The following is a 24178-nucleotide window of genomic DNA, read 5'->3' on the forward strand; positions in this document are numbered from 1 at the left end:
AGTATCAAGTTGATACTACAGAGAAATGAAAACAATACTTTTATAAATATTAATAATGTATTTTAATGACAAACAATAACTATCTATAAACAATGAGAAATAACCTTAATTGACAAGAATCCAATCAAAGCAATTTACAAATTAATTGATATTTTATAATCTAACATTAAGGACAGTGGCTCCAGAAGGTCTTCCTGTCAAACTTCTTTTGTCGATTATCAACTTTATTGTTTTAATATAAAGTCGAAAATTGAAAAAAAAAACAGAAGAGTAGGTCTACATGCAGGGCCACTGTACTTATACAATAATAATAATAAAATTAATCAGTTTTCATAATATCCAACTTGTTGATGAAACTGTTCCGTCGCTTGGCTGAGCTGGTGTCTGGCCCGGGGGACTTTCTCTTGCCTGGTTCCTCGCCTGTGGCCTCAATCATTATGTCCTGCGTCGGTATTTCCATCAGTAGGTGATCAAAACTGCTGCCGTTTCTACTCAGCTCCTGTTTCTCATCTGCAGACAATATCAGCCGTCAAATGTAGTTAGTGTATAAAGGGATACTTATTCCCGTACTAAAAAACATTAATGGTTATTTAACCCTTGTCTAACTAACTTGTTTTCGGAAGAAAATCGTTACTATGGAATAATTTAAAGTAATCATTAAATGTCTTTGAGTATGGCAGTTATGTCCGTTTCCTTTTCAGGGAGTAAGTATTACACCAAGTATTTATAACTTGTTTTAAATAGGGTGCTGAAGACAATTGATACACAGTATAAGTGATTTAATGCAGTCTTAAAAAAGTGCAAAGTAATCGAGCGCGTTCGGCACTCTGATTGGCCGGTTTCGATTACTTTAAATGTAAAGCAAACTCGTACTAAGGGTAAAGATTTCTTTTAGGTCTGAGTAGTATTCATGTCATGGGAATATTATTTAGTAGGCATGGTTAATATAGATTCAGGAGTGGTTTACCTTCATGCACATAAATGATATACCTAAAGATCATCATTAGGATAAAAGATCATACGTTTTTAGATAGGTACATACATACTTATCCCACCACCTAAATAGAATGTGCAGTTTAGTTCGATTGTATGAAAGGAAAATAATTAAGAAAAAAATTTAAAGAAAAATCGTTTAATAAAAAAGCAAAATTATAAAACAAGGTTTGTATCTATTACAAGAAATCAAATGAAAATCAGAATTAAAAACATTTAACAAAAAAGAAAATTTTTGTACCTACCTACTTATAACCTATTCTTAATTCAAACCCAAGTATTTTATGGAAAAAATATTAAAAATGAAAGCAATTTTTTGTTCGTTATCTTAGATAAATCTCACTTGAAAGTTCTTGCTCTACATATAGTTGGGCGCGGATCGCCTAGTTGGTAAATAACAATGATTTCTAACCGAGTCCTTGTTGCTTCATCAACTGTTTCTGCCTAAACTCCTCTTGTGCGAGTCTCTGGCGCCGCTTTCGCTCCGCCCTCGCCTCTTCCTCGCTAAGCCCCTCCAGGCCGTTTTTTAGTGGCTCCTGTTCAACAATCATTCTCGATGTTACTGGCCGCTATTTTCTTACTACATACTATTTACTCCAGTCATAATTATTATTTCATGTTGATAACGAAATAATTTAGGATATCCATGACCAATCAAAAAATATCACGGACGAAGTAATAGAACAAAAAGGTAAGAACAAAACTAAAACACTGTCAATCAAACATTATATTAATTCAAACAATTTTATTTCAATAAAAACAGTTATTATTTACCATGTAGCTATAACTACACAGTAAACTACATACATATATCTATGTACATTCGCAATTCCATTTATTTTATACTTAACTATGTAACAAGGTCAAAACCCAATTCCTAAAGTAATCATAAGAGGAAAATATTCAAGTGTCGTAATTTTAAAACCGTAGAGTAAAACTTTCGTGAAATTACAAAAATCCATTCGATTTCAAAATGTTTAAAATTCTTGGTATGTCCTGATATACACTGAGACACAGCACAGTGATCTTACTACTGAAAAATCCGTTCTCTTCTGCCAGTACACTGCTGCATGATCCGAGGAAAATTTATTACGTTTGAAGATTTCGAAAAAAAGGGCTTTGGTGTGGTTTTAATTAAATTATCAGTAGAAATAGAGGATAGCACTGCAGTTCAAACAATAGCTTATTCATTAATAAAGAAGAGTTTCAAGAGTAAATAAGTTTATAAGAGAGAGTTTATTACAAAAACTATTAGCAAATTTTATTTAATAGGTAGTTAATTAACAAAGAAAATTGATAACTTAGCAAAATGGCGCCGAAAAGCGGGTTTAACAGTGTACTGGACTGATTTCTATTTATGAAGTTTCGCCAGTATAGCTGATTATAAAGCAACGGGATTCCAGTGTACTAAATCATACTGTACCAGTGTGCAGTGTGATAGACACAGGCAGTCGCAGCGTATATCGGAACATACCGCTAATCAACAATCACACAAGTATAAAAATGCTGCTGGTGCACGAGCATGAATGCTATTCTCTGAAATATACTAAATAGTAAATAGAAGCCAACATTCAACACACTAGAATCACTAAATCACCGACTTCTGACAACGAAGTGGCCGACAACAGCGCCTGACCATCCACAACACTTACAACTACATACAACGAGGAAAAATTACATAAAAAATAGTTCACCATTTTTGAGATTTCAAACTTACCAATATATACTAACATCCTATAATACATTTACTATTCTCAAAACTACTGCAATACTCGTATGAGCTGGTGTGGCAAAAAACTTCCACAAGTGTATAAGAATAACTCGCTGATAAATTAATAATGGCTAGTGAGCCGGCTACGCTGCGGCGGTGACAGAAGTCTACTGACGCCTCTACGACTTGTCAGGCGACGACGACGATGCCGCGCTCGCGTCCTCGGGGAACTGCTTCTCCACCTGCTCTGCCACCCATTTTTTGACTTTCTGCTCGGTCCAGAAACCGTCGTAAAAGATGGTGGGTTTGATCCAACATCCCTGGGCAGGAGGTGGCGGAGCGAATGTAACATCATCGGGAGGGCGACACGCGCCCCGCCCATTCACTACCAGGTTTTTTGGTGGCAGGTTGAAGTTAAGGTTCACATTACCAGGCGGGCGCTCATAGCTCTCGTAAGCGAAGTGCCAGCCTCCTCCACCGGGATATTCGTAATACGCGTTAGGAAAAACATGTGGCGCGGCCGGGCCACCCACTCGGGGAGCTCCGTACATCGGCTGCACGCCATAGCCACCCAACGCGCCCACAACCGGTTGCAGCACAAAACTTACATTAGAATTGGGGCGCGGATGAGCAGATGGTGGAGCTGGTCCTGGTGGCGGCACTGCAGGGCCTGGCGCAGGCCGGCCGGGGCCCACTGGCGGCACGCGGTTGGCGGGGGGCATGCTGGTCGGGAGCACGCGAGCACTCGAGGGAGCGTTCTTCACAGCGGGCGGCGGTACGAGCGGCCCGTTCTGTACAGGCGGCGGGACGGCCGACGCGTGCGGAGAGCGCAGTGTGGGATGAGATGTGCCACTGTCGCTCGAGTCCTTGCGAGCTGCTCGCTCCAGTGTCATGTTCTTAGGTTCTATTTGTTTGTTGGCTACATTTTGGTTGTTCTCACTGAGGGGCTCTGGGGCATTTGCTGGCGCATCTACTCTGTTTGACTCTAGCAACTCAGTCAGTTCTGAAGCCACACTGCCACCGAAACTTAACAAGGTCTCGCGCAATGCATTTGTCACTGCACACTGCAATAACATAATCACACATAAATATAATATATCATAGGAAAAACAAGTAGGTTAAATAAAACTATAAAAAAGTTCATACCTTTCTTGATTTATAGATAGCAAATCCTTTAGTGTTAGCAGTGGAGGTAGCATAGCCAATGTTTTCTCTATGTATGTCAAAACTCTTTACTGTTATAGATACAAATGCTACCACTCCTGCACAGTACCTTCCATTTGTGAAATCCACAAAATCTAAAACAATACAAATAAAAAAAAAATTAAAAAAATTGCAAAAGCATTTGAATCAACAAGACAGAATTACATGATAAGACTTTTCTTCCTTTTGCCTCTTGTAACAAGCAGAAATGCCAAATACTAATTGTCATAACAAACATTAACCCTTTAACTGCCTGTGTTGCACATTATATGTGACACATACATATTTCCGGGTACCTTCCGCTCATGTCATATTTCTGTGACAGAACATGCATGATTTTTTGGTTTATATACATGATCTCTCCTCCTTATTTAGTGTATATCTATTTCTATCAATGTGTAGCCGTGTGCTAGTGGTACAGTAATTGATATTTAACTGGGGACTTAAAATGTTAATAATTGTAAGCTAAAAGAAGTTCTCACCAAGTTCTTGTTTGTTGACTGACCAACTCCAGTTATTGAAGCCCCACTGTGAGTGACCAAAGTTTATTAACTGCTGACGCTTCTGTTGCTGTTCATTGTCATCATCACTCCTCATCTCACCCAGCAGATGATCGGGCATCATTGGGCTGTCCGGCTGCAACAAAATTAATATTATTTTGTTTTGACTGTGTCAACAAGTGTTGGCAACAAGCCTTGTGTCACAACAATGAAGTTATTATAATGCAATAACAGTCGGTATTTTTGCTGATGTATCTACTTCATTATACTTAAAATGGAGGAAAATGAAATAACAGTAAAGGCCCACAGGATTGTTTAGACGCCTCATACTAAAAGTAATCATTTATGTTTGTAAAACAGATAATATTTTTGTAAACATTATTGTGTACTGTACTCAGCCAGGTACAAAACTTCTACTTTTCCAAATAACCTCATGCAATAACTTTTAGATTTTATTGGCGGTAATTATATTTTATTATGACAAATAATTTCAAAAAAGCAAAATAGAATGCAAGGTTACGGGAAAAAGCATTATTTGAAACACGATATACGTAGAAATGTTATCTGTAAACTTTATTTAGTTTCAAATTTCGCCAACAGTCGTAACTGCCGTATGTTAGACACGAAAACCCGCTCTAATATTCGGTCGTTTGCTATAGTTAATACAACGGTAAGTACAAGATTATTTAGATTTCTAGATGTATTAAACTTTCTAAATGTTCTGTATTTATAGAGAGAAGCAATTACTTACCATTTTAATGCTGCAGTTAGCAACGGGGAATCCTGGTTTCCTTTGCATCGTTATTTGCTTATACGTACAAATTAAAATATATCCATGCGTGTATTTGTATATATTATAAATTTCTTAATTTTTGTAAATAACTATATTTAAACACAACTTAATGTAAGTTGTTCCCAATTAATTGGCAAAATAAACCCCACATATCCCAACAAAACATTTATTGACATTTTGCGCGGAACTTCCGGAAATCCATAGACAATTAGTTTTGTCATAGTACATAGTGATCACTTGTTGCATGTTTATTAATTTTTTTTAGTCGAATAATTAATTGTAATTTATTGAGTAACAATTAATATATTTTTTTATACATTTATTTTATTTTCTGATTCAAATAACAATACAAAACAAAAAAAATACGATATTTTAGATTTTAAGGGTACGGTAAGGGGTTATTACACTTGCGGGTCTGCGGACGGCGAGCAAGGGTAGCTCGCCTCCCAACCAAAACCAAAGTCGTACGTGCAGCGCGTCGCGTTCTGCGCGCACCTCAAAGAGCTATCAGACCACCACAGATGGGCCCAGTAGGGCTGATGCTTGATCCTGAGCTGCGGACTACCTAGTGGGTTTATCGGTCCGGCCCAAAAAGCAGAAGAAGGAATGGGGTAGTTTTTAGTCAGTAAGAGTCTGACACTTGAACACGGTTGAATAGCAAGTAATTTAGTGTCTATTAGATCTAGACCAAAATACTAGAGTAAGTAAGAGTTTAGGTACATATTATTCTGTGGTTTAGGGCAGCATTGATGTGAATATCTGAATTGATAGGATCCAATGGTAGGATCTTTACGAGTTTGTTTTACGCTTGTTTTATTTTTGGTTGGTTTATTGATGTAGGCCAATTAGACTGTCGAAAACGGTAATGTTTCTATCTCGTTATACAATTATCAATCATTAATCGTTACACTCGCGTACAAAACTAACTTTTCTTATCAGTGATATGAGATAACAAAATGACACTTTGTACACTGACAATCTGACATTATTTTATTGACAGTTAACGTCGGGACTCCGTGCCGGTGGTGTGCTGTTTCGGGATAAAATTTTTATTTATTTCCATTTTTCCTTTTACAAGAAGGTTCTAAATCGGGTTACGACCCACACACTCAAAATGGCACAATATTATACCGAAATTGACGGAAGTATGCTAGAAGGGGTAAATATATATAAGTGAGAATTTATGGTGTTGATTTTGAAATAAAATTAGGTTTTTAATGAAAATAAAAAAATTACAGGGCGGTCAAATACTTCGTACGTCTATTTCATTGAGTGCTATTATGGGAATACCAGTGAAGGTGGTGAAGATCCGAGCAAACCGCAGTAAGCCGGGCTTGGCGGCGCAGCATCTAGTTGGTAAACATATTTTGCAATATTACCTTGTAATTTTTATATATTTTTTTATTCTAATAATAGCAGGGCGGTGGCCATTAAAGAAGTCTTGGATTCGATAGGAATATAGTTTTCTTACTTATAATTTACTACCAAATTTGTTTAATAATGTTCTTGTGACAGCAACAGTAATAGTGAAATTGGTAATCTGTTTTGATACTCCGCCCCAAAGGATACACACCGACGTAAAATATGATCAATATTTTTAGGAAAAATGTATAGCATACAACCTGACCTATTTTTAGAGTTATAATGATGGAAGAAAGGTGGGGTCTTGGACTTGAAATACTACAAATAAATAAATCAAGCAACAGGTTGAGAGCTTACTAAGCATACTGAGCAGTTTCCCAACATATTTTAAAAGTGATGCAATATTTTTTGTAGAAAAATACACATTTCATTTTATTGTGTAACACCTGAGCTAAAATATAAAGTGTTACTATATAGTAAACATAGGTTAAAGAAAATATTACAACAATATTATAAGAATCTAACACTAATATAATCATGAAGAAAATAATCCATCTAATTAAAAAAAATGCCCTAAGTAAATTACTGTATTATGAAATTTCATAAATTTCATAATACAATTGTGCTAATGGTAGCACAGTAAATAACTGGCTTCAAATATTAATGTATGCTTTTTATCATATAGACAAATTACATTTTATTTAAGACTTTTTTGTGGGGAATGATATTTGTGGATAAGGTACAAGTCTTTCATCAACAAGTATTTGTTGTGTAGCACTGCACATTGCATATTATGCAACCCAGAGCTATATTATCCCTAAGGCAAACTTGGAAAGTGTCTAGAGCGCCGGGTTGCAAAGGGACGCGCGACGCCGCGTGATTCTCGAGCCCCTAGAATGAGGGCGATGTTGTAAGAATTAGGCGCATATGGGATGCTTATTTAGGTGTCGTTTAGGTTGGTATCTGCTTGTGATGCACCCAACCACTTTACTATCTGACTTATTCGAGTAATAATAGAATACCTCATTTCTATTATTGTATCTATAGCTAGTCTTACAATGAACCAGCGACTCCGGTGCGGTTTAACCCGCTCTGTTCAGCTCTTATTAGTCATAGCGTAATGTTTTATCGCCTATAACCTTCCTCGATAAATGCACTACCTAACACAAATTATACAAATCGGACAAGTAGTTCCAGAGATTAGCATGTACAAACAAACAAACCTTCAGCTTTATAATATTAGTATAACTGTGGAAGTGATTGGGGGGAGGCCTGTGTTCAGCAGTGAAAGTCTTGCGGCTGATGATGAGTCTAACAATACAAAATTATATTTGGTGACTGGTGTATAGGTCTCCGGTTAGTAGCAGATATGTGTGAAGGAGAGCTCATCGGCGGTAACATCGGTTCCACTGAGATCAAGTTTAAACCCGGCAAAGTGATCAAGGGTGGGCATTACGTAGCTGACACACGCACTGCTGGGTGAGAATGAGAAACACTATTACTGCTTAAAAGGTTATTTGCTTTCCATGTTTTTTCTTTGCTGATTCATACTTATAATGTAGTTCCATAATTAATATGTACCAAAAAATATTATTTTTCACATTTGGTAATTTTAGCTTGCGTCAATGTGAAATGCCAATTTCTATACCTGATGATTTTGTTTCTTTGAAAAATGTATTTTCTTTATTAAAACAGGTTCAGCATCTTTCAATAAATAATAGATAAAGTGGTGTACATAGTTGGAAAATGCATGCAGTTTTGTTTAAATCTAACTTCAATATAATAATAACTTTAGAAATGGCAGAGCATTTGGAACTCCTAAGCAATGTTTATTTGTTGTTTTATATTATTCACTATGTTTATATTATTTTTCTGAGATACACCAAATTAATTATTATATTTCGAATGCTGCTCATGAATATAAGCCTCTAGCATGGCCTGAAACTAGTTGAGTTCCTCGTCAAATTATTACGTGCTTAACGCGAAAAACATAATAATTATAAGTTTTTGTGAAATAATTCCCCTAAAATATCATAATTCCTTTTTGTTAGTTCGGTGAGCCTTCTAATGCAGATAGCTCTGCCATGCGCCTACATGGCTGACGGGCCAGTGACCCTGGACCTGAAGGGCGGCACCAACGCAGACATGGCTCCACAGGTGGAGTACATGACTGAAGTGTTTAGAAACGCCATGAAGATGTTTGGAGCCCCATTCGAGCTGAGGATCAATAGGCGTGGGTGAGTCTAATAATATCATTTTGTACATTTAAGGGGCCGAAATTAATAAATAATCAATCTCACCACTGCACTCAGACACATTTAATGATTACTTAAACTATTCCTTAGTAACGATTTTGTTCAGAAAACAATTGCTAAGGACTGGGTTAAGTAACCATTTAGTGAGTTAGTGTGGCGGTAAATTTACAAATCAAATAAAAAACCGAGATTGATTCAGAGACCTCTGGTTAATAACTATCGGTTATTAATTTCGCCTAAGCCTTACTTTTGAATTAAGCTTACGCCTTTGGAAACTTTACTCACACAAAATATATTTAAGCGTTTTCTGTGAAGTTCAAATGTTGCAATGTCTGTAAAAGGCCGCTAAGTCTTAAGCACTATAATAATTCTGTGACCATCATCTGTACACTTAGTTACAATAAACGCTTTGACTTTGGTACCTCTCCGGTCGAACCCGCCTAGCAGTGCCGAAGCATGGGTCTCACACGCGTTACTCTCTTATTTCTTACTCCTTGATTCTTTACTAAGTATGTGTATATTTTTTGCTTTAGATATTTCCCGAAAGGTGGCGGCATTGTGACGGTGGAAGTGAACCCGGTGCCCAAGTTCAAGCCCGTTCAGATCACTGAGAGGGGGTACATCAACGCAATCTTTGGGTGGAGCTTTGTAGCCGGCACTCTGCCTTTGAGGGTTTGTTGTAATTTATACTTAATGTTCCTTGTAATAAGACGCATTTTTTAATATAAAATAGTATTATTGATTGATGTAATAGTCGATGATTTAATTGTAGATTATGACTCTTATGAGAGTCATTTAATGTTTACTTAACCCAAATCTTAGCTACATAATCGTTACTAAGGAATAGTTTAAGTAATCATTAAATGTCTCTGAGTGCGGCAGTATGACTCTTATGAGCATAGCAAGCGATAATAATACAATTTAAATGTTGATATTTTAATGTCCTAGGAAAATCGAATGGTATTTTTATCACTCTATAGGTACAAGTATGTCAATGTATTCAATAGAAATTCAACTTTAATATACAGTAATAGAGTTGAAGATATCAAAATGCGTGTTGTGTACAGTGGGCGACCCAGATGAGCGACGGCGCGAAGGAGAAGATCTGCAACCTGTACCCGCGCACGCAGATCACGGCGCTCAAGGAGGACGCCAACGTCGCGCCGCACAACTGTAACGGCATCATGTCAGTACACACACACATACGGACACTCCACGCTTTTCAGATGAGAAAATCATCAAATTTTAATATTGTCTCCTTTTTTTTTGAGGGGGGAAAATCATCCAATGACTTCTCCCGCCTTGGGCGAGGCGAGAGGGAGTGTCAGACTCGTACTGACTAAAACCCACCCCTTTCCTGCTCCTACTTCGAGCAAGATCCCCGGTTACCCACAGCCATGCTTTGGTTGGAGATCGAAGTTTAAAAGGAATCATGTTCATCATAGAATGTTGCTATTCGGTATTTGATACATATGTAGTCCGTGTATATTATGTAGTCAACTCAGACTAGTAGTACGTAGGACGCCCACGGGAAGAAGAGGGGTGGTGACAAATTAATTTATTCTATTCTGCTGACTCAGGCCAGAGGAATAATGCCGCGTCATATATGTATGTGTTTAGGAACTTAGACAAGAATGTAGTGTAGGTTTACTGTTGAGAATCCTGGGTTTTGCAAGTGTAGGCATCTTCCTCATTTGTAGCAGTCGAACCTTCTAGCTAGAGTCTCGGGTCGAAAGAGAGGTCTTAGGGAACACCTCCACCCCTTAAATGAATAAAATCACACACGTTAAATGGCATAATCTTTTTTTTTAAATGAATGATGTTGTATGTACGGCAGAGTGATATGCGAGACGTCGACGGGGTGTCGGCTGGCGGCGGACGGGCTCGGCAAGCGCGGCGTGGAGCCGCTGGACCTCGGCCGCACCGTCGGCCTACTGCTCAGCGAGGCCATACTCAGCGGCGTCTGCCTCGACTCGCACCTACAGGTACAACCCCTTTTTTAGGGGAGAAAATTATACAATGACTTCTCCCGGTATACAATGACGTCTCAAGTTCATATTGACTAAAAACCTCCCGCTTCCTACTACTGCTTTTCGAACCGGAGCCCCGGTAAGCCCGCTAGGTAGTCCGGCAAGCTCCGGTAAGCCCGCTAGGTAGTCCGGCAGCTCCGGAACAGGTAAAACACTTTTGGAATCATCATATGCCTTCTCCCGCCTTGGGCGAGGTTGGTTGAGAGGGAGTGTCAGACTCTTACTGACTAACACCCTGTTCCTACTCCTGCTTTTGCCCCGGTAAGCCCGCAACCCACCGGTACAACCCTAGCCTTATTTTTGTGGGGAGAAAAAACTGAGCTATATTAATATACATGTAATTGTATGTAAAAATGTAAGTATGTATTACATTTATTCCAGGACCAAGTAATACTTTACATGGCGCTGGCTGACGGCAGGTCCGCCATCCGCGTGGGAGAGATCACCATGCACACCAAAACTGTCATCTACATCGTCGAGTCTCTGCTCAAGGTGGGTCCACATATTATTCACATCTACTATCTAATATTAATGTTCTTACCTCGCACACTAACGAAATGGAAAACATAAACCTCTTGTATGCCAGTATATGAGATACAATAGAAAACAGATTGTGTCTCGTGCAGAACTGCGCTCCCGGTATGGGAACTATTACTTTATTTCTTCCTAATCATATCTTTTGATTTATTTCGTTGCGGGTTACAAGACTGTTATTTATGTCATTGGGACCCGTCGGACTTCAGTTTTCGTGGTTATATCTACTGCATACATGGGTTGCAGCACTGTCCCAAAATGTTTTTTTTTATTTCCCGTCTTACTTTATAGACTAACGGTTAAAATTATTGATACTGTCACTTACAAATAAGCTATTTCAATATAAATCTGTTTGTAGATAAACTTTGAAGTGACTCAAGAAGACAAGATGAACTTGATCCAATGTGATGGGATCGGAGTGGCCAACAAGAACCCACCACAGGCACCACGTTAAATGGAACAAAGAAACGACACCTATGTCCGTTTTCACCAACCACCCCTAAACCATCTTTTAACTAAGAGTTACTTAGCGTGAGGGAGTACCTAAACTAACCCCTTACTTGTAGTTATCACCTTATAGGTTGATAAACACCAAAATGTCCTTAAGTGTCACCTATCTTAGCTAATTCAAAAGAGGTTGGTTAAAACGGGCATTACAATTAGGGTTGCCAGATGGCTGGGATTTTCGGGATTGTCCCGGAATATTGTGTGCTGTACCGTGTCCAGAAATTTTACTTTGCTGTCCCGGAATGAAAAAGTACTAGTTTTTTCATTAAAATACAAAACTATGGGACCTGCTTAATTCCTACTTTTACAGTTTAGTCTCGTAAGGGACACCAACACTCAGATAGCCTAGAAATATACCCTAGAAATGTCCAGGAAATGATCAGTCTGGATCTGGCAACTCTAATTACAATTGCCAAACGACATATTCGCTAACCCCAACATGTAATGTTTTAATAAGAAATAATTATAAAGATACCTTTTTTGGTGTTCTGAGCCTAAAACATAACGGTCTTATTCATAAAATAGTATTCAATCTGTAACTTTATACTTACCATGCCAACACGGATAATTAGATGTCGAAATTTAAAATAACATTTTTTACAACTATTCGTCAAATAGAAAATGTATACCATTAACAACATACATATATATCCTCACGCCTATCTCCCATGCGGTAGGCAGAGGACAATGGAAAGCCAATTGCTACGAGTCTTACATACCTCTTTCGCTTCATCAACAGTTAATTATCAATCTTTTGATGATTAACAACGTGTCTTAATAATCACTATCAATAATATTATCTATTTTTGACGAAAAAGACCATCCCTCCAAACCATTTAACTTCTAAACTAATGAATAACATAGTAACATTATGTGCTTTACTTGGTTTATAGCTGAGACTTTAAACAAGTATCTATTTTTATGAATAAGATCGTCAAGGCATATTATTTAACGTTATTATAACAATTATAATATATAGTGAAGAGAGTACGACAGTTCTCTTTACATGAGTAGGGATTATGAGCGTGCTACTAGCAAGGGTGAGGACCACCGAGTGTGCTGTGAATATATTACACGATATCATGAAGATTGATGAAGGGAACAGACTGATTTGAAGGTTTAATGGCCGTTTTCACTAACCATCTATTAACAGTTGCAGTCAGAGACTTTTAATAATACAGTGTAAACTCCATATAACGTCACTCGATTTAACGACAAACTCTCTAAAGCGTCGAAATCAATTGGCTTTAGTTGGTTTAGCTTGTATTCCATACAATGATACACTCTACATAGTGTTAGGCTCTAGACAGACGGACTGCATTTCAACTGCAAATTGCAGTTCAAGGGCAGTTTGAATGCAGTTGACACGACTGCAATAGGACTGCAAGCCAACCGTGCAGCCCAGCATTATGTGAACTGCACACCGACTGCACGCAGACTGCAACTCAACTGCAATCGGACTGCACGTTTGATTTGCAGTCGTGTCAACTGCATTCAAACTGCTCTTGAACTGCAATTTGCAGTTGAAATGTAGTCCGTTTGTCTAGAGCCTTACACCCACTCTCAATAACGACAATAAATGAATAATAAAAAAATAAAATTAGTAAAAACTGCACACCTGTGTTCATTCTGTTGGTGAAAACCAAAATGTCGTTAAGAGCCACCTATCTCAACTTAGAGGATCCTTAAAATTCAAGAGAGGTCGGTGAAAACGGGTATTAGACCGCTAGGTGTAAGAGAAACGAATTTGTCGGACGGCCAATGATAACTTATTGTGTTAATGTGGCGCCACTATCGTCTTAAAGTACGACAGACTTAACTATGTGCAATTTTTGTGTGATATGTATCTTTCTACGCATTTAAATAATAATCAACGGACCATACCTTTGTAATAGCGAAGATATCAACATGTATGACACTATTGTGAGACATTCTGCATTAATTTTAATATACGGTTACACACCTAAACTATTCGAGCATGCTCGATTAGTTTCAAGCCACGCGGGGTTCATAATCACGAGTTGCTTTTTACTGTAAACATCGTGGAACACGATTCTAACATTTCGTGTGTTAAAATTAATGTAGGATTCTACATATATAGAGGCATATACTTACTTCGAATCACTATTATAATGTTTTACACTACAAAATACGTCTCTTTTTCTACAACTTGTACCAAGACAAATATACTGCATTTATCGAGATATTTTTCTAATACTGTAACAATATGTTATGCAGGGCGTATGAGGCCTATACAATATTCAATCCATTTTAAGCAATGGATTCAATAATCTCTATATACTTAACGTAAAATATGTCTAGAGCTTATTGTGGATCGCATTATATTCTAAATGGAAATGTCGATGTTTAGTACCTACATATTTATTATTGAGATTAATTTGATGTCGTTAAAAAAAGATGTTTTTCATCACCATTGATTGTTGTTGTCAAATTAATTCAATTTGCTGCTATTACTTATATTTATTTAATTAGCATAAATATATAGTACATTTTACATAAAGCAAATACAAAGAGATATCATATTTAAAACTGGATTTCCCTTTTACATTATGGGTGACACTTTATAAAGAGCGCGGAATGTTACAAACCACGCCCCTCTCTATTTCCCAACATGCAGTCCCATTCTACAAACACGTTGTCAATTGTCCACATTTTAATGTGCCACTTTCTGAGCGCTCATGACCTATCTATATAATTTTACTTATAATGTAATAAGATCAGAGCCCATTTGTTTTGTCAATCACATTATGGCATCTCCTCTTTGTACTTGCTTCATGATTTTAGCTGATATAATGTTAACACAGCTAAATAGTAAATATATTTTGCAAGTGCTAGTGTAATATGTTTTCATTGTGATGTTAAATGTTGTATCTAACCTCTCAAACGTTGACGTACTATTAAGCAGGTATCATACATAGAGCGGGGAAATCATTCGTACAAACAAAACTGACAAACTATATACGTCTAAAATTTTAAACTTCCATATCTCATATAAAACTTGCTAACCCGGAAAACTTCGTATCGCCTTAAAAATGTTTATCTCACCTTTTGTACCTTCCGTGGATTTGCCAAATCGGTCCAGTCGTTCTGAAGTTTTAGCGAGACTAACGAACTGACAGCAATCGATTTTTTTTTATATAGATTAACATTGTTATAGTACAACTGCTTCAATTGTATTTTAACATAGTATAATAATTATTAATTATGTCTCGAAAGTTATTTCGTGAAACAAATGCGCTAGTTTTCACTCTTTTTACCCGACTGCGCCAGAAGGAGGGTTGTTTTTCGAGAGAATTTTAACCGAAGTATTTGGAAACCTGGCCTCCTTGCTCTATCTATAATACCTAAATAAGTGACATACGAGTTGTTCTTATGTTGAAGCCAACGCAACAACATGAGGACACCGAGTATGCAGGACTAGTATAACTATACGGCCCGCATTGGATGATAGTATTTAAGTTTATGTACCTACGTCGAAGTTTGACTGGTTTCATTAGGATAGTTCGTTGAACCCTGCTTAATTTATAAGTTTTTATTAGCTTTAATTTCATATTCTGTGATTGTTATCATGCCTGTGTCATCGACAATATTATAGTTAAACTGTTTTCAGTGCCGTAGTGCAATTATGTATCAGCATGTGTAACTTATTATCTAGGATATTAATAAATGTACAATGAATATTGTTGTTTTATTTCTAGTATAGTTTAAAATTTTCAAAGATATAAGGTTGCTGGGCTCGCGTAGTTTTTTTACGGTACACGACCAGACGTATTACCTGGTGGTAAGCAATCACCGCCGCCCATGGACACTTGAAACACCAGTGGCGTTACAAGTGCGTTTCCGGCCTGTTGAGGGTTTCTTTTAAGTTGCTGTTGCAAAATCTAGCGTAAATATTTTTACTTACTAGGTACCCACCTAGTTATAAATGGATATGGACCTTCATGTCATCGAAATAAGAAATGTATTTATTTGAAGGAGTATCTAATTACTTTATATGAGTACTAGCTTCTGCCAGCGGCTTCGTACGCGTCCCCGTAGGATAAAAATTGGCCTATGTTTTATTCCAGTCTATATAATCTATCCCTGTTCCAAACATCGCGATCCCTTCAGCTATTTTGTCGTGAAGAACTAACAAACACATGTAAACTTTAGCATTTATAATTAGTAGAATTTGCTGTGTACATCTATTTTCTTTGGGTGTATAAAATAGTAAATAAAAGTCCAAGTCGACTGATCTGATCATTTTAATAAACAGCTCAGCGCTCCACAATACCATCAAACACAATGATACATTCAAAATGTCTAACTATACATGTTACCTCCGTAAACAAAGTTAATGTAAATTGTAACTTCCAGGGGTAGTGCGACGTTGAATATTAGAACTAGTGCTACTATTCATAAAGGTTATATTTGTAAAAACTCCTTCGGTCGTAAGATACAATAAAATTTACGTCATTACAACCTGGTATGTAGTAAAATGTGGGTACACAATAGCTACCGATATATTAAATAGGTACTCTAATAAATTAAACATTGCTGTCTACCCCTCCGGCCTACAGGTATAAAAAGGTTATTAGTTAAGCAGCCTTTGAGGCTGGTGTAATGTTTGCTGGGTCCTCGCCCTCCCTACGATACTATACATACTATGTAAATAGTACATAGTGCGCAATATTGTTATTCCTACAGAAGTCATTGTTTAGGAAGCCAAAGGAAAGTCTCAATGTAAAGTACAAACAGTTTGTACTCATATTCCAGAAATTCGGTCACCAACAGACTCGACGTCTCGCAAATTTCCCAAATATGTGATCAAAATGGCTAAAGTGAAAATAGGATCAAACCACGTATATATCATAATATTTATTGTACTTAACATAACTATGTTTAGAAAAAAAAATGGAATCCCACCAGCGAATACTTTACGTCGGTAACTTTTGAAACAGCTAAAAATGGTATGGATGTTATCAATATATAAACTTATTATTAACTTTGAAAGAAAACAATAACATATAAAATGATTTTTTTTCATAAAAAAATACCTTAACGAAATATAGTATAAAAATTATTTTATTCAACATAAAAATATAGAAATTAATTTAGTCGCAGTGTTGCTATAATTTCAACAAATTGTATATTACACAGATCAGGTAGTTTGTAACAGCGTGTCCGGACGATGAGATCAGGCGGCAGTTGGAATGTTCGCAGTTCTTACAATCGATACCTAACTAGGGCCCGTCCCCGACTACACAGTACATCGCGCCATGCTCTCTCCACGACATTGTATTTGTTCTACACATTATTTATCCAATCAAACCTGAATGCTTTGTACGTAAATAAATGCTGTACGTTTGTAAGAAAGTTAACTATTCTTCATACACCTAACACATACAATTTTCACGAATATTTGTGACGCGTAAGTATAAATATTATTACTAGTTTCACATTTATCTACCTGACATCATCGTCTGAATATATTATACATTAATGTTGAAAACTTTTAGATATACCAATGGAAGATACGACGGAAGTCTAATTAAATTACCCTTTCATTTATTTATTTTTACAATAGCAACATTTACGTACATATACAGGACATCACGTGATGCAGGACCGTTTATAGACCGCGCCGTATGAAAGTACACCAATAGTTGACAACATGTATAAAGTTACAAATGGAGTGACAGTGTTATTGTAACGATTGAAAACCTAATGCTTAGGAAATAAAGATAAAATTGACATGGCTAACATCAGAGAAGGTGGTTATGACCGCGAACATAACGGGCAATACCTACTTACAATAGCGGATAGACACAACACGAGATATAGAACAAACAAGCGCCGGTACGGCACAGCCGAGTACCGCGCGGTCTGTAAACGGTTCTGACGTCAAACCTGATCACGAGTGGGGGTGACGTCACGCCATGGCCCGCCATAGTCGCGTGACAAATATGAATGTACTTAAACGGTACCGGTGTGCTTGTTGTTTGTGCTCTGGACGTGGCCTTCTCGGTGTCTATTCAGTCTTTTTTGACTTGCTCGTGTCTTCGCCGGCCGGTATTATCGCCGGTTGGTCTTCGTAGCTGTGGATAAATTAACAATATTTAGTCCTACGTTTTTGGAGATACAGGCAATACCAACAATTTCCATTTAGGTTACTAGTAATCTGACTTGAAGTGGGTACTGACTTGAAGAGCGCGTTGATGTCGCCCCTTAGCAGCGCGAGACAGAGCGGCGTGGCGAGGCAGGCGGGCACGAGGTACAGCAGCGCGGGCTGCGCGTGCTTGAACACGTGCATCACCAGGATCGTCGCCAGCAGACCCACCACGTACGCCGTGAACGTCGCCCTGCCAAACAATTTCACATTATTTATACTAATCTATACCGTACTAATATTATAAAGCTGAAGAGTTTGTTTGTTTGAACGCGCTAATCTCCGGAACTAATGGTCCGATTTGAATAATTTGTGTTGGATAGCGCATTTATCGAGGAAGGTTATAGGCTATAAAACATCACGCTACGATTAATAGGAACCGAGCAGAGCGGGTGAAACCGCGCGGAAGTAGCTAGTTTACCTACACATATACATTAACCACCGACATGTATTTTCGCGCATTACTCTCAAACTAAATGAGGTAATTCCTGTTTAATTTTGTTATTGTTAGGACAAGGAAATCAACACATTCATCAGAGGAAATTGATATCCAGCTGAAGCGTCATCATTAGTTGAGCAATGATTTGAATACTGTGTATTTAAATACTATAATGATTAACAAATTTCATGGTAACAAATAATACAGCAAATTTCCTGGAAATTGCTAACCCATGTCGAATGCATTACTGCAAAATATAATAAACAACGCTAGATGCCAATTATTCTCATAGTGTATATTGATTTTTCAGAATAACGCTTTAAATTCATTGAAAGAGGATTTAACAACAAATATATGGTCATTGGTAGAGGCAGTGTGAGTGTTCAGCACTGAATTTCTTGGCCGACACGGTGATGAGAACTGTGCAATCTCTACATCTTTATATAGTAACTACTTAAAAACAAAGGTAATTCCTTTTTTGTGTTTGATCTGTATGAATGAAATGATAAAATAAAAAATTAAACAGACGGATTTTTGCACAGATTTTGCAATATGAGTATAAAAGTATACCTGAAGTAGAACTCGCTGTTTCGCTTGAGGCTCTTGTCGAAGCGCAGCAGGAGCGCGATGAAGATGCCAGGCACCACGATGTCGCCCAGACCCAGCATTGCGAAGTTACTCGCGTCCAGACCGTTGACCAGCAGGTCTTGCGGGAATACCACTGTCGATAGATACATACATGACAAATAAGCGTGTGACGGCTATGCTTCTGCACGAATGAGCTCGCTCGACCGGAGTGATACCACGGCTTCATAGAAAACGGGGTGAAACAACAATTATTGTGTTATGTAAGGTTTCTGGAGAATGCCGAATTCTCCCTCCCTCCACCCGCAACCTTTACATGGCTCGCTACTTGTTACTCCTCTAGTGTTGCGGGTCTATGTACGGCGCCGATTGCTTACCACCAGGTGATCTGCCTGCTCGTTTGCAGTCTTATCCCTAAAAAAGATGATATGAAAGTGAGTAGTCTTACGTTTGATGGGAGCTTCGAAGGACTTGGCGACGGTGACCATGACGTTGGTGCCGAAGACCCAGAAGATGTCGTAGATGAACAGTCCACAGAGCAGGATGCAGCCGGTGACCACGTTGTTCAGGTGTAGCAGCTCCACTCCGTTCACCGCGAACGCGATGCCGAACAGGTTGTTCGCGATCCAGTGCTAAAGGAGATACAATAATTTTATTTTATTTATTATTATTATAAAACTAGTATGAAAATATTGGCGCAATCTCTTTTATTGTAACTAAAAAAAAACAAAACAACGCTTCGATTGTTTCAGGTCGGTTCTCCGTGAGGCCGTGTTATCTCTCGATCAAGACCAATCGTGCCGAAGCATGGCCATGTGAATTAAGTTCACTAACACCTTAGATATTTGTAAACGGTAGTATTTAGACCTTTTTTTAAGAGGAAAAGATCATCCAATGACTTTGGTGAGACGTAAGGGAGTGTCAGACTCATACTAAAAGCCACCCCAGTTTCTACTTCTACTTTTCGAGCCGGAGCCCCGGTAACCCGCTAGGCAGTCCGCAGCTCCGGGTAAGAATAGAGCCCATTAGCACTGTTATAGAAATTCATAGCACTTTCTTAGAGTCTGATATTGAACTTAAGAATAAATCTATACTAATATTATAAAGCTGAAGAGTTTGTTTGTTTGTTTGAACGCGCTAATATCAGGAACTACTGGTCCGATTTAAATAATTATTTTTGTGTTGGATAGCGCATTTATCGAGGAAGGTTATAGGCTATAAAACATCACGCTACGATTAAAAGGAGCCGAGCAGAGCGGGTGAAACCGCGGTGAAGTAGCTAGTAGTTTTATATAAGTACCTTCTTAAGTATGTACCAGCCTCCCATGGCCAGAGAGATGAATATACAGATGATGTCGTACGACGTGAACTTGTAGTTGACGATGTCGGAGCGCGTGTCGTCCTCGCCGCGCGTGAAGTGGATGTGGTACGACACGTTCGGGATGCACGCCGGCACCATGAACGAGATTATCGGGCTGAGGACAAAATAAACAATAAGCTTACATTTTTAAATTCTAACTTCCTCCAAATGCATGAAAAAATTACATAAGTTGCCATTTCATTATATAAAAATAGGTCGGGTTTTCCTTCCTGACGCTATAACTCCAGAACGCACGAACCGTTTTGCACGGTTTTGCATTCGTTAGGAAGGAAAAATCAAGAGAAAAGCAGGAAAGCAGGGAAATTCATTGGTGGCGAAACGGAGTCCGCCGAGATTGCTAGTTTCATTATAACTTTCGTGAGACATACTAAATTAATTATTATGTTATCGGTTTACTCACGCAACTATTTGACGAGGAACTCGACTAGTCTTAAGCCATGCTAGAAGATCATATTAGTATGTAGTAGCAATAGCAGTAGCCCAGATAGCAGCGCGACAATCGTCGCATCGTGTGTCGCGGAATGCTGCTCATGAATATGAGCCTCTAGCATGGCTTGAAAGAGTGCGGACTACCTAGCGGGTTTACCGGGGCTCCGGCTCGAAAAGCAGGAGAAGGAACGGGGTGGTTTTTAGTCAGTAAGAGTCTGACACTCCCTCTCGCCTCGCCCAAGGCGGGAGAAGTCATTGGATGATTTTCCCCCCTCAAAAAAAAAAAAAAAAAGCATGGCTTGAAAATAGTCGATTTCTTCGTCAAACGGTTACGTGAGTAAGCCGATAACATAATAATCAATTGTAATTGACGCGAGATCAGTATTTTTTCTTCTTATATAATAAAATAGTTTGTGTTCCACGGACTCGAGTGCCCTTGTCATAGGTACAATTAGTTACAGTTTTATAGGCAATAATACTTATTATAAAGATATTTCATGCTGCTGCAAGAACTCAGTACTTTATTCACTTAAGAATTAGAAGAAAACACAGTATTTTTTTTATAAAACCTGTGTTCTTACTTCGCCCTACACAAACATTGTTACGTACAAAACTTGGTTATGATTTATTCTAAACTGTAACCTTGAGAACCTTGAGACCGACTTAGCATGCAATAAATAAATAAATATTAATTATTATTATTACATAACAAAACCTGTTTCTTTCTTTCTTACAATTTAGTAGATTATTATATTTAATTATTAACTGATGACAAATAAAACTTAGAACATACACAAGAAGTTGAACATACACACCCTATGGATTAGGCTGCATGAGTTAGTACATCCAACTACAGGTCAAGTTTCATTAGTTTGATTGTATGGTCAGGTATAAATGCATTTGGTGCTCTTACACTAGTAATAGTACTTGGAAAATATCTGAATACGCAACTATCCGTACCACTATGTGTACTATACAAACATACATACATAACAATGTTACATTGTATAGGTAGATATAATGTCAGCGGATTGATTCAATCACTGCGGCTAGTCTCAATTACTGTAGCCCCTGCATTCGTTATATTGGCACAAGTGCCCTTGTGTGGCACCGAGTTTATGCACTTAACTCTTTGTTTCCTGACTTAAAAGTCAGAATATTTAGAGTGGGGATTGTGATAAGATTTCGATCATAACAAAGATCATGAAAGTAATCCATTGAAGAGTTTTTAAAATAAAAATCGAAAGAAACAAACCTGTTAATCCTTTTTCATGGACACAATAGACAAACTAGAAAACATTGTAGTGCTAATTTACAGTAGAAATAGATAAATTCGAAGTACCTATTTATAAATACGTTAAAACTATCATTCTATCAACAACCAGTTCATTTTCTAAACTAGTTTATTCTAGTCAAACAAAATGTATGGTAAATAATCCTCTTACCTAAGAAGATGGCTCAAGGCAAGAACTCCTAGGAAGAAGAAGTATCCAGTGAGCAGCAGGTTGATGTACTCCTTAGAGAAGAATTGGAAGAAGATGTACAGCCCGAAGAGCGCCGCCGACGCGATCAGGGGGAACATCAGCGCATCCTTGTTTGACATCGTCTCAGTTCGCTCGCCCGATTCCTAGGGACAATAAATTAAAAAGTATGTAGTTTATTTATCTTATGCCTTTTATAATGTCTCTTTTCAAATATATATAGTAATAGTTTATTATCATAAAGCAAGATTCCTGATGTGTCACTGGCTGTGATATTATCAGAAGTTAGTCTTCATTAGTAATCAATTGATTGATATTTATAGGAAGGTTTAAGTGAACTTGAAGACTATGAATGAGGTTGCGAGAGAAAAGCTATGCCATTTTTTTCATTATCATTATTTTATTTTACTTCATGTTGTATTAAGAAAGAAAGTTACCAACTTAAAAAAAAATACTAAAATAGTTAGAAGACCAAATTAAATTGTATATCATCCATATTAAAAAACAATATTAGGTACAAGTTATTATATCATAATAATAATTATCTCTGTAGGAATCAAAGTCTAGTAAAGACTGACACAGCAAAATACACATACAACTTGTAATAATAAGGCTAATGGGTTCAGTTGCACAGGTTCCTGATAAAAGAAAATATCAGACATTTTAATATGGACTTTGGCCTGAGGCACTTGATGGACCTGTTTTATTAATTAAATATAACTAAATACTACACCACTATACAATACAAGTAGAGAAAGTATGTGACAATTGAGTAAGACCTACTAAAAACAGGTATTATATGAAGGTAAACATATTATTATATTTGTTATTTCTATATTGATCAATCATTACATTATGAGCACATGCTGAAATTACCATATACCTTATAGGTGAAAGTAAATATTTTTTTTAGTATTAGAAAACTTTGTTAATTTTTCAGCTTATGTGCTTTATGTATTAAAGAAAGTATACAAACTATGAAGTGGCTTTTATTCTGTTGATAGTCATGCATTGATATCAATTTGATACAAAGACTACTAACACTTAAAATATAATTTACTAATTGGAATCAAAATAAGGCAATAATTAAATATTGTCTACCAATTAACATTAAAAAAACCTGAATTGGTCAAGGAAGTGTTTACCGAAAATTAAATAAATGTATGGGGAAAACGAGGAAAATATGACTATTTTCCTTATATTCTTGTAAGAAGCAAAAACATATTTTTTTATGAATTGAGGTAACAGTAATTATAGATTTCTGTAGAAACATAACAACAGTGACAATGCTACTTGGATAAGTACTCATTGAAAATACCGTTATTATACGATAATAGTCATCTATTTATTTATATTATTCGCAAGGTCTTCTAATATTTGACAGCAACATATGCCACGATGGTAGAACGTGTATCTTTCTTATTGGATCCAACTAATTCTCATAACTATGAAATAAAACTACGTGTTATCATCAAACCACTGTGATCAGACTTACCTTTTGCTCCTTCAGGTATTTTACAGATCGGAAAGCCCCGAAGAATATCGGCAACACAGCCATAATCACTAAACTCAGGTATGCAATCGCAATACCTTCAATACTCGTCGGTGGCTTGTCTGTAGCATTTTTTACGGTTTCCTTAACTGCTTCTTCAATGTTTATAAGGTTCTCCGTCGCTGATTCTGCCATTTCGTATAAATTATTTGCCGAAATGCGTGGCGAGATGGCTTTCGCACTACGGACCAAGTTTGACAAGAAAATGACAAGTGTACAGTTGGTTTTCTAATGTTGGCCAATGACAACCAAGG

The 24178-nt window shown here is 37.4% G+C and overlaps 3 protein-coding genes across 4 annotated transcripts; 1 reads left to right on the top strand and 2 right to left on the bottom strand.

The window, feature by feature from the left end:
• Positions 1-38: 38 nt before the first annotated feature.
• LOC118265884 (DNA repair protein RAD52 homolog) lies at positions 39-5406 on the bottom strand. 2 transcript variants are annotated; one of them, XM_035579157.2, is made up of 6 exons: positions 5159-5406; positions 4390-4543; positions 3851-4002; positions 3313-3768; positions 1406-1529; positions 39-510 (listed from the first exon to the last, which is right to left on the bottom strand). In XM_035579157.2, the coding sequence occupies exons 1-6, from the start codon at positions 5204-5206 to the stop codon at positions 320-322; spliced, it is 1125 nt and encodes a 374-aa protein (XP_035435050.2). In that variant the 5' UTR covers positions 5207-5406; the 3' UTR covers positions 39-319. The 2 variants fall into 2 exon arrangements, with proteins under 2 accessions (XP_035435050.2, XP_035435049.2); XM_035579156.2 differs by lacking the exons at positions 39-510; positions 1406-1529 and having other exon boundaries at positions 1712-3768.
• LOC118265883 (RNA 3'-terminal phosphate cyclase) lies at positions 4943-15587 on the top strand. Its single transcript, XM_035579154.2, has 10 exons — positions 4943-5077; positions 6201-6359; positions 6439-6556; positions 7912-8041; positions 8614-8799; positions 9351-9489; positions 9885-10003; positions 10655-10802; positions 11229-11339; positions 11740-15587. Exons 1-10 carry the CDS (start codon positions 5021-5023, stop codon positions 11833-11835), a joined length of 1263 nt encoding a protein of 420 aa, XP_035435047.1. The 5' UTR covers positions 4943-5020; the 3' UTR covers positions 11836-15587.
• A 548-nt stretch (positions 15588-16135) lies between these two features.
• LOC118265925 (minor histocompatibility antigen H13) lies at positions 16136-24137 on the bottom strand. The gene is made up of 7 exons (XM_035579214.2): positions 23868-24137; positions 22337-22518; positions 20382-20556; positions 19530-19713; positions 19067-19217; positions 18092-18250; positions 16136-17986 (listed from the first exon to the last, which is right to left on the bottom strand). The coding sequence occupies exons 1-7, from the start codon at positions 24057-24059 to the stop codon at positions 17920-17922; spliced, it is 1110 nt and encodes a 369-aa protein (XP_035435107.1). The 5' UTR covers positions 24060-24137; the 3' UTR covers positions 16136-17919.
• Positions 24138-24178: the final 41 nt, after the last annotated feature.

The sequence above is a fragment of the Spodoptera frugiperda genome, chromosome 7 (genome assembly GCF_023101765.2).
Source record: "Spodoptera frugiperda isolate SF20-4 chromosome 7, AGI-APGP_CSIRO_Sfru_2.0, whole genome shotgun sequence".
In the NCBI taxonomy this organism is placed as follows: Eukaryota; Metazoa; Arthropoda; class Insecta; order Lepidoptera; family Noctuidae; genus Spodoptera; species Spodoptera frugiperda.

What these genes read in the sequence shown, in the direction of transcription:
- LOC118265883 (XM_035579154.2), top strand. Translation starts at nt 5,021, where the DNA reads ATGTTAGACACGAAAACCCGCTCTAATATTCGGTCGTTTGCTATAGTT. An exon ending in GCTGACACACGCACTGCTGG is followed by an intron (nt 8,042 to 8,613) that starts GTGAGAATGAGA and finishes CCTTTTTGTTAG; the next exon opens with TTCGGTGAGCCTTCTAATGC. An exon ending in TCGTCGAGTCTCTGCTCAAG is followed by an intron (nt 11,340 to 11,739) that starts GTGGGTCCACAT and finishes ATCTGTTTGTAG; the next exon opens with ATAAACTTTGAAGTGACTCA.
- LOC118265884 (XM_035579156.2), bottom strand. Translation starts at nt 5,206, where the DNA reads ATGCAAAGGAAACCAGGATTCCCCGTTGCTAACTGCAGCATTAAAATG. An exon ending in CTAACTGCAGCATTAAAATG is followed by an intron (nt 4,544 to 5,158) that starts GTAAGTAATTGC and finishes ATTTTGTTGCAG; the next exon opens with CCGGACAGCCCAATGATGCC. An exon ending in AGTCAACAAACAAGAACTTG is followed by an intron (nt 4,003 to 4,389) that starts GTGAGAACTTCT and finishes GTATTGTTTTAG; the next exon opens with ATTTTGTGGATTTCACAAAT.
- LOC118265925 (XM_035579214.2), bottom strand. Translation starts at nt 24,059, where the DNA reads ATGGCAGAATCAGCGACGGAGAACCTTATAAACATTGAAGAAGCAGTT. An exon ending in AATACCTGAAGGAGCAAAAG is followed by an intron (nt 22,519 to 23,867) that starts GTAAGTCTGATC and finishes TATTGTCCCTAG; the next exon opens with GAATCGGGCGAGCGAACTGA. An exon ending in AACAGCGAGTTCTACTTCAG is followed by an intron (nt 18,251 to 19,066) that starts GTATACTTTTAT and finishes ATTGTTTGGCAG; the next exon opens with GGCGACGTTCACGGCGTACG.